At 41.7% G+C, this 10319-nt stretch overlaps 1 protein-coding gene across 2 annotated transcripts; it reads right to left on the bottom strand.

Moving 5' to 3' along the window:
* Positions 1-8218: 8218 nt before the first annotated feature.
* On the bottom strand, positions 8219-9122 carry LOC124670156 (RNA-binding protein L-like). Of its 2 annotated transcripts, none has more exons than XM_047206661.1 (3): positions 9029-9122; positions 8410-8540; positions 8219-8319 (listed from the first exon to the last, which is right to left on the bottom strand). In XM_047206661.1, exons 1-3 carry the CDS (start codon positions 9074-9076, stop codon positions 8241-8243), a joined length of 258 nt encoding a protein of 85 aa, XP_047062617.1. In that variant the 5' UTR covers positions 9077-9122; the 3' UTR covers positions 8219-8240. The 2 variants fall into 2 exon arrangements, with proteins under 2 accessions (XP_047062617.1, XP_047062618.1); XM_047206662.1 differs by having other exon boundaries at positions 9056-9121.
* Between the last annotated feature and the right edge of the window lie 1197 nt (positions 9123-10319).

The raw sequence follows: 10319 nt of genomic DNA, 5'->3' as shown, positions 1-10319 counted from the left end.
ACATATCAACGATGATTACTATGAGATTTAATCAGGGCATTACGACAAAGTACATAGACCGCTATCCAAGCATGCATCTATGCCTAAATAATCCACCTTCGGGTTAGCATCCGCACCCCCTCCAGTATTAAGTTGTAACCAACAGATAATTGCATTAAGTATGGTGCGTAATGTAATCAACACAAATATCCTTAGACAAAGCATCGATGTTTTATCCCTAGTAGTAACAGCACATCCACAACCTTAGAACTTTCTGTCACTGTCCCAGATTAAATGGAGGCATGAACCCACTATCGAGCATAAATACTCCCTCTTGGAGTTACAAGTATCAACTTCGCCAGAGCCTCTACTAGCAACGGAGAGCATGCAAGAACATAAACAACACATATAGGATAGATTGATAATCAACTTGACATAATATTCTAGATTCATCGGATCCCACCAAACACAACATGTAGCATTACAAATAGATGATCTTGATCATGTTAGGCAGCTCACAAGATCTAAACAATGATAGCACAAGTGGAGAAGACAACCATCTAGCTACTGCTATGGACCCATAGTCCAAGGATGAACTACTCACGCATCAATCCGGAGGCGGGCATGATGATGTAGAGCCCCTCCGGTAATGATTCCCCTCTCCGGCAGGGTGCCGGAGGCGATCTCCTGAATCCCCCGAGATGGGATTGGCGGTGGCGGCGTCTCAGTAAGGTTTTCCGTATCGTGGCTCTCGGTATAGAGGGTTTCGCGACGAAGGCTTTAAGTAGGCGGAAGGGTAGGTCAGGGGCCGACACGAGGGCCCCACACGCCAGGGCCGCGCGGCCAGGGGCCAGGCCGCGCCGCCCTGTTGTGTCGGCGCCTCGTTGCCCCACTTCGTATCTCCTCCGGTATTCTGGAAGCTTCGTGGAAAAATAAGACCCTGAGCGTTGATTTCGTCCAATTCCGAGAATATTTCCTTTGTAGGATTTCTGAAACCAAAAACAGTAGAAAACAACAACTGGCACTTCGGCATCTTGTTAATAGGTTAGTGCCGGAAAATGTATAATAATGTTGTAAAGTGTGTATAAAACATGCAAGTATTGTTATAAAAGTAGCATGGAACATAAGAAATTATAGATACGTTTGAGACGTATCAAGCATCCCCAAGCTTAGTTCCTACTCGCCCTCGAGTAGGTAAACGATAACACAAATAATTTCTGAAGTGACATGCTACCAACATAACCTTGATCAACATTATTGTAAAGCATATGAGATGAATGGAGTGATCTGAAGCAAAACATTGCTAACAAAAGATCATGACTAAACAAATGAAACATATAGCAAAACTTTTCATGAATAGTACTTTCAAGACAAGCATCAACAAGACTTGCATAAGAGCTAACTCATAAGCAATAAATTCAAAGTAGAATGCATTGAAGCAACACAAAGGATGATTAAGTTTCAGCAATTGCTTTCAACTTGTAACATGTATATCTCATGGATATTTGTCAACCTAGAGTAGTATAACAGGTGCAATAAGTAAACATGTAAGAATCAATGCACACAGTTAACACAAGTGTTTGCTTATAAGATAGAAAGAAGTAGGTAAACTGACTCAACATAAAGTAAAAGAATGGCCCTTCGCAGAGGGAAGCATGGATTACTATTTTTGTGCTAGAGCTTTTGTTTTGAAAACATAGAAACAATTTTGTCAACGGTAGTAATAATTCATATGTGCTATGCATAATACTTCCTACAAGTTGCAAGTCTCATGCATAGAGTACTAATAGTGCTCGCACCTTGTCCTAATCAGCTCGGATAACACGGATTATCATTGCATGACATATGTTTCAACCAAGTGTCACAAAGGGGTACCTCTATGCCGCCTGTACAAAGGTCTAAGGAGAAAGCACGCATTAGATTTCTCGCTCTTGATTATTCTCAACTTAGACATCCATACCGGGACAACATAGACAACAGATAATGGACTCCTCTTTTAATGCTTAAGCATTCAACAACAGATAATATTCTCATAAGAGATTGAGGTTGTATGTCCAAACTGAAACTTCCACCATGATACATGGCTTTGGTTAGCGGCCCAATGTTCTTCTCTAAAACATGCATACTCAAACCATTTGATCATGAAATCACACTTACTTCAGACAAGACGAACATGCATAGCATCTCACATGATATCCAACAAAGGTAAAAAGTTGATGGCGTCCCCAGAAACATGGTTACCGCTCAACAAGCAACTTATAAGAACTAAGACACATAACTACATATTCATCACCACAATAGTTTTTAAGCTATTTTCCCATGAGCTATATATTGCAAAGATAAAGGAATGAAATTTTAAAGGTAGCACTCAAGTAATTTACTTTGGAATGGCAGAAAAATACCACATAGTAGGTAGATATGGTGGACACAAATGGCATGGGTTTTGGCTCAAGGTGTTTGGATGCACGAGAAGCATTTCCTCTCAGTACAAGGCTTTGGGCTAGCAAGGTTGTTTGAAGCAAACACAAGTATGAACAGGTACAACAAAACTTACAGAAGAACATATTGCAAGCATTATAAGACTCTACACTGTCTTCCTTGTTGTTCAAACACTTTACCAGAAAATATCTAGACTTAGAGAGACCAATCATGCAAACCAAATTTTAACAAGCTCTACGGTAGTTCTCCACTAATAGATTAAACTACATGATGCAAGAGCTGAAACATGATCTATGGGAGCTCAAAACAATTGCCCGGTTATTCCAAACCATATGAAGCATTTTCTGATTCCAACCAAATAGCAATCAACGAAGCAATTTCAGCCTTCGCCATGAACATTAAAGCACAATTAAGAACACAAGTGTTCCATATGAAAAAGCGGAGCGTAATATCTCCAATATAAGGATGGTGGGATCCAACTTTATTCAAACCAAAACAAAAATAAAAGCAAACAGACGCTCCAAGTAAAGAACATAAGATGTGACGGAATAAAAATATAGTTTCACTAGAAGTGACCTGATAAGTTGTCGGTGAAGAAGGGGATGCCTTGGGCATCCCCAAGCTTAGATGCTTGAGTCTTCTTAAAATATGCAGGGATGAACCACCGGGGCATCCCAAAGCTTAGACCTTTCACTCTTCTTGATCATATTGTATCATCCTCTTCTCTTGACCCTTGAAAACTTCCTCCACACCAAACTTCAAGCAAACTCATTAGAGGGTTAGTGCATAATCAAAAATTCACATATTCAGAGGTGACATAATCATTCTTAACACTTCCGGACATTGCACAAAGCTTCGAAAGTTAATGGAACAAAGAAACTCATTCAACATAGCAAAAGCGGCAATGCGAAATAAAAGGCAGAATCTGTCAAAACAGAACAATCCGTAAAGACGAATTTTACAGAGGCACTTAACTTGCTCAAACGGAAAAACTCAAAACTAATGAAAGTTGCGTACATATCTTAGGATCACGCACGTAAATTGACAGATTTTTTTGATTTTTTTTTACAGAGAGTTCTGCGCGAATTGGTGACAGACAGCAATTCTGTTTCTGCGCAGCAATCCAAATCTAGCATCAACTTTACCATAGAGACTTTACTTGGCACAAAAACATGATAAGGAGAGGTTGCTACAATAGTAACAACTTCAAGACTCAACAATACAGTAGTAAAATAAAACATGGGTTATCTCCCAAGAAGTGCTTTTCTTTATAGCCATTAAGATGGGCTCAGTAATTTTAATGATGTTCTCGCAAGAAATAAGAGTGGAAGCAAAAGAGAGCATCAAGAAGCAAATTCAAAACACATTTAAGTCTAACCCGCTTCCTATGCATAGGAATCTTGTACACAAATAAATTCATGAAGAACAAAGTGACAAGCATAGGAAGATAAAACACGAGTAACTTCAAAATTCTCAGCATGTAGAGAGGTGTTTTAGTACGATGAAAATTTCTACAACCATATTTTCCTCTCTCATAATAATTTCCAGTAGCATCATGAAAAAACTCAAAAATATAATTATCACATAAAGCATTCTTATCCACATGCATAAAAGTATCATTATTCTCCATATAAGCATAATCAATTTTATTAGTAATAGTGGGAGTAAAACTATCACATCCATCATTATAATCATCATAAATTGGAGGCATAGAGTAATCATAATGAATTTTATCCTCAATAGTAGATGGACTGAAAATATCATATTCATCATTGCAAACATCATATATAGGAGGCATGTCATGATCAACATAAACTCTCTCCTCCATGCTTGGGGGACTAAAAATATCATGCTCCTCAAAACTAGCTTCCCCAAGCTTAAATTCTTCCATAGCTTTAGCAATAATGGTGTTCAAAAAGTTCATGCTAATAACATTGCTACAACTATTTTGCAAACAAAGTTCCATGGATTTTTTTAATTTTCTCTTCAAACACATCATGTCCTAACTCAAGATAACAAAAGAAGCCTGGTGACCGGGTGTATACGTGAGCACGCATCCATTGATCGACACGTGTCACTATTAGCCATTTCTTGTTATCCCCATATTCCGGTTAGCCATCCACATTAGGTCCTAACTCCACACTCATGCAAGGTGGGACCCATATTTGAATTCAAAAAAGTGGATCCTATTGCGCACTATTCTTGCAGGCCCTACTTTTGAATTCAAATAGTGGGACCCATAAATCTGACTCCACATTCTGATTCAAGTTGCTTTCCCCATTTGCCACCTCAAAAGCAGTTTTTCTTTCAATACTCTAGCGAGCATGCTTTTGTTTGCTCATACCGTGTTGGACTCATTCTCGCCGGTTGCATCCATTACATACACCATGGTACCCATACACCCAGCTAACATGTCTAATCTTGTTATAGTTTACACGAACATTCCAAACATTCAGTACACACCATTTAATCCTGCCAAGTAGTCAGTCATAGTGTAGAGTTAACACTTCTCGTTACCCTCACACACCTCTCATGAATGGTCTTTTCTTGATCGAGCACAGCCGTTTACCCATCAGTACTCAACAGCACTAGAGGTAGGAGAACATGAACAGTACTTCCAATACGTAAAAATACAGTACTTCCAATACGTAAAAATACAGGTAGGATAAGATGAGCAGTACATCTTTATCTCCTTATATACCTTTTTGCACACAGAGGTAGGAGAAGATGAACAGTACATGTTATTCTGTCCATTGCACACATTGATAGGAGAAGATAAGCAGTACATGTTATCGAAAGTAAACATATTAATAACATAAGTATAACATATAGAAGAGATCCAGCCAGGCCGCTCCCGCTCGAATTCATTGCAAGGCCGCGCCATCAGCTGAAATCCAGCCAGGCCGCTCCAGCCAGGCCACAGCGGGATCCCACCGGAATCCAGGAGGCAACGGCGGTAGCTCCGCCCCAACCTCCTGGCAGCGCCGGAGGCCACAGAAGCTCCGGCAGTTCGCCCCCAACCTCCCGGCTGCGTAGAAGGCATTGCTGGCAGCTGCGACAGCTCGCTCCGACCTCCCGTTAGCACCGGAAGCCGCGCCGGCAGCTCGCCCCCAGCACTGCCGGCAACATTGGAGGCCGCGCCAGCAGCTTGTCCCCAACATCTTGGCTGCCTGCAGCCCGCGTCCCCAACTTCCCAGCTGCACATCGCCTTCTCGCCTGCTCCAAGCAGCGTATCTCGCCGTGATCTCCGGCAAGCACCACAATGACAACCTCTTATCTCTAGAGGCAATAGAAGGACTTAACAAGTTAACATATCAAACTCACTCAAATGTGCCTCCCCCGATGCATCATTGATGTAATTTGTCCTATCACTTGAAACTTGCATGATCCCATTCTCCATGTCACCATCCCCATCAAGCTGGCCACTAATAGGAAGACTGCATTAACCAAAGAATTGCCTAGATGGTCCTGTGTATCACCGTTCAGATGAGATGCTTCCTCTGTAGACTGTTCTGAATCTTGTAAATTTGAACCAGCATGTCTTTCTTCCAAAGTAGTCTCTCTTGCTTCAGAGCTCGCAAGAGATAGCCTTGCAATATCTGGCAAGAGACCATTAGGATACTCTGAAGACCCGGTTAGTGGAAGCCTCATGACCAGGATGGTTCACATGTGCATCAGAGTTCTGATGGGCCACATTGTGTGGAGGAGATGCTCTATTCAAGCTTCTCATAAAAAGGTCAGCTTCTGGGGCTCATAATTTATTCCTCGAGTTTCTACAAGAAATAGAATATCACAGACGACAATCATGAGTTGGATGTTGAAGAGAAATCGTTGCCAATACTAATAAATCAGTAACCAACTGTATTAGATAAAGGCTCGAATGGATTTTCGATTACCTGAATACAAATGCAAGCACAGCCGGTCAGAGAAAAAACAAAGAATTAGCAAGCTGGCACAACTGAAGGGAGCATCACTGTATATCTGAGATCCCTGATTCAATTTAGAAAACCTGTATAATGGAATTAAAACATACTGAATCAGGAGAGCAACATTAGCTATATGAATTTTACACGACAGTAGTTTATATAGGTAACTGACTCAACCCACAAACCGGATCATAAGATAGATAACTCTATCTTCCCAATTCAATAGGAAACATTGCTAGTTTGAGAGACCTGGTTGTATCCAACACAAATACCTCTCTTAAACTATCTCTAAGCATGCCTTACTCTATGCCTAAACAATGCAGGTGTGCACACAGTAACCAGTAACAACCATCATGATAGTGACAAATATGGCAGCATCTTTCATGAGTGCAGCCTGAACCCGAACTAAAGGAACATGAACCTGAATTGGGTGCTCATGGTGCTTATGAACCCGGAAGAAAAGCACACACAGTAACAAGCAAACAAAACCAAGAAAAAATTACTGTGATCATCTGACAGTAATGCATTGACTGCAATTATGTCCAGTGGCTCATTGGTATAGGAGTATCATCAAAGAGTTCATTTAATAATCCAAGAACTACAGCAATACTAGCACACAACATCCACTACTACTCCCGTTGAAATGTATAGAAACAACAACCCTGTGTCATGCAGGAAGCTGAACTAGTATAAGAATACCTGGAGTAAAGGTCTGAAAGAAATCCATTCATGTCATAAAATTTTAAATTAACCCTGTGTCATCTTAAAAGCAATACGTGCAATGCATCCAGAAGAAACAAAAATGGCATCTAATCAGAACACAGAGTAGAATGTAAATAAAATTTCGTGGTTTTATCATTAACGAAAGTGAAGTTTATCAGTTAAATGAATTCATCCAGGCACTAACACAGTAAAAAAGGGACCACTGGTCCAGACAGGCATCCATCATACAAAAATGGCAAATATCTAATGCGAGGAATGAATCAACAAATTTACTGGCAAAATATACAGTAATTGACCAAATGAGATCTGAGGTTGTGAACTTAGGCATCAATGCATCACACTCACCCTCCAATTTTGACGATATAAAAAGAGCTTAAAACAGACAGTAAAGGTAGGAAAGCACTCAATAAATACTCAATGATTGTTCCATCACAAAATAAACTACAGAGAACATACTAAAACCTGGATAGTATCACTTGCTAAACACATTACCTATTTACCCTGAGTTCTAGAACTAGAATAATGAACATTATCAGTTGCAATTTCAGTATCTGCAGAACCACGATGGAACAGTTCACAATACAGCGAGAATAAACCTTGCCTGGAGGTAGTCTAGTTACCATCTTTCTCTATTGACAAGGGCTCGAATATAGCTTGACAGTCCCTTGAAATGGGTCCCTGTGTGTCTCCACGACCAACAGTAATCACTGAGAAAAATGAAGAAAACATGGCACAACTTTAGATTTGTCAGAAAAAGTCATGGTTATCGCTGCTATTGACATGTTGGATCATGCTGAAATAGAATTCAGTGTTTGAATTTGCAACTCTTTAGAGCTACACATGCACTAAGACCAATCTAGGAACTTCACCTACTGTTGTGGCGGCTGCTGTTCCGCTGCTGGTTGCTGGTAATTGGGGTACCCTGCATAGGCTCCATAACTATACATGTTAGGGTCTTGAGGTTGTGCATAACCACCGCCATAAGCCTCATAACCTTGTCCATAGCCACCATAGTAACCACCAGCACCAGCAGCTGCCCCCACTGGTTGGATTCCTGCTGAGGCTGAAATGTTTAAAGACCATAATGTTAGCCACTTTAGATAGAATAAACAACATGTAGGAAAGAACTTTCAGTATGCAATAATTGACATGAGCCTGTTTATTCGAAGGGCTTCATCCCCATGAAAGCCTCACATTCTTCCCACCAATCAAGGTCCCTTGCAGCATTTGAAGAGCTTGCTCAGCAGAAGGCCTGAATAAGCATTGAGAAGCGTATCTTAGAATAAAGTACTTTAGACGTGTGCAGAAGGGAACAAATAAGGAATCAGTAAATAACATGAACCTGTTAGCAAACTGGACAAAACCGCATCTCTTTCCAATAGGGATCTTGACATGGACAACTTCCCCATAAGGAGCAAAAACTTGTTTCAAGACATCTTCACTGACGTTGGGGTCAAGGCCACCAACAAATATCTGAGATCAAACAGACTAAGTCAACAAAAAACTAAAAATCAACTAAGATGGTACAGAAAAGTAGAACTAAGAACGCATGGTGGTATTGTTAGGATCATTGTCGGACCGAGCTCCTTGAGCATTTGTATTTGGTACTGTAAATGAAAGCAAAAAGTGAAAAAAAAGTGAACTAATTGACCAAATGAGATCTGAGTTTGTGAACTTAGGCATCAGTGCATCACACTCACCCTCCAATTTTGACGGTATAAAAAGAGCTTTAAAACATACAACAAAGGTAGGAAAGCACTCAATAAATATTCAATGATTGTTCCATCACAAAATAAACTACAGAGAACATACTAAATCCTGGATAGTATCACTTGCTAAACACATTACCCATTTACCCTGAGTTCTAGAACTAGAGTAACGAACATTATCAGTAGAAGTTTCAGTAGTAGAGCTTAGATTGCAAATTACAGCTCGAAGCAAGATTGGCATTGACTACGTACTGGGAGATAGTTGGGAGGAACCAATACCCAAATCGTCTGGTCTTCCATGCCTGGGAGACGAACTTGCTGTCCCCGATGCGGGCGATGCTGGCGAAGTCGTTATTGGTGAGGACGGCGTCGTTGTGAGCCAGCCGCACTGTGCCCTGACACCGGGCGAGGGCCTGGGCGAGCAGGGAGCGGTACCCATGGGTGGGGCGGTCGAGGCAGAAGTGGACGTGGGAGGGGCTGGCGTCGTCCGCGTTCTGGATGAGTTCCCGCAGCGCGATGGTGCCCTCCAGGTAGTTGGCCAACACCTTCGTACTCTGACGGAGAGAGCGATGCATTCTTGATGCTGGACGGAGAGAGCACCGCACCGGCTCCCTCCACGTTCTCAACCTCCTCCAAGGAAGACGCCGACACCAGCGTGGGGATCACGCCGAGATCTGGCATGCACAACTCATCCTCTGTGCCTTCGCCGAGATCTGGGAGGTGTTAAAAATCGAATTGTCCACCACCTCGATGCAGCAGATTTTTTAGGAGAGCGTGGCAGAGGCGACGATGCGCGAGGATAGGTGAGGCGGCGGAGACGCGCGCGAGGGAGAGGGCGGTGGCGGCCGCAGGAGAGCGCGGCGGTGGTGCGGGCAATGGACATAGCGCCGGGGAGGGATGGTGAGAGGGAGGACGAGCGGGGTGAGACGGTAAGAGTTAACCGCTGTCGTCCGAGCGGGTGTGAGAGCGACGGGAGTACCTTACCTTATAAAGGACCTTATAAATGCTTTGTCTGAGATAGGAGTCACGAGAGAAAAAAGATCAACTGAAAAGATTCCTTTTTTCACTCTCGCGCCAAAAACACGGCATGAAAAGAATTCCCGCCCAGGAAAAGCTAATGATTCGCGGAAGTAATCATTGAAACATGGCCCACGCATGGTAGGGAAAGTTACGATTAGTGTCGCGTAAGCCAACGACCAGTCAACAGCCTCCTTGACAGGAACCGAATCTCAACGCAGAACGTGCGGCATCTAGACCGTGCTCACGTATACACCTAGTTACCAAATCCACTCTCCTCAAGATAAATACTATAAAGATCTCTAATTTTTGTTGTTGTTTTCCATTAAGCCTAACTAGTGAAGTCACACAACTTAGTATTTTCAGGAGTATTCGTTTTAACTGTAGTAAAAGTAAACTAAGCAAACAGAATAAAGTAAAATCAAGTAACTAATTTTTTTGTGTTTTGATATAGAACAAGTAAACAATACAGTAAATAAAGTAACTAATATTTTTTTTGTGTTTTCGATATAGAGCTAGTAAATAA

This window comes from Lolium rigidum, chromosome 7 (genome assembly GCF_022539505.1).
Source record: "Lolium rigidum isolate FL_2022 chromosome 7, APGP_CSIRO_Lrig_0.1, whole genome shotgun sequence".
NCBI classification, from domain to species: Eukaryota; Viridiplantae; Streptophyta; class Magnoliopsida; order Poales; family Poaceae; genus Lolium; species Lolium rigidum.
This window is presented reverse-complemented; position numbering and strand designations above follow the sequence as displayed.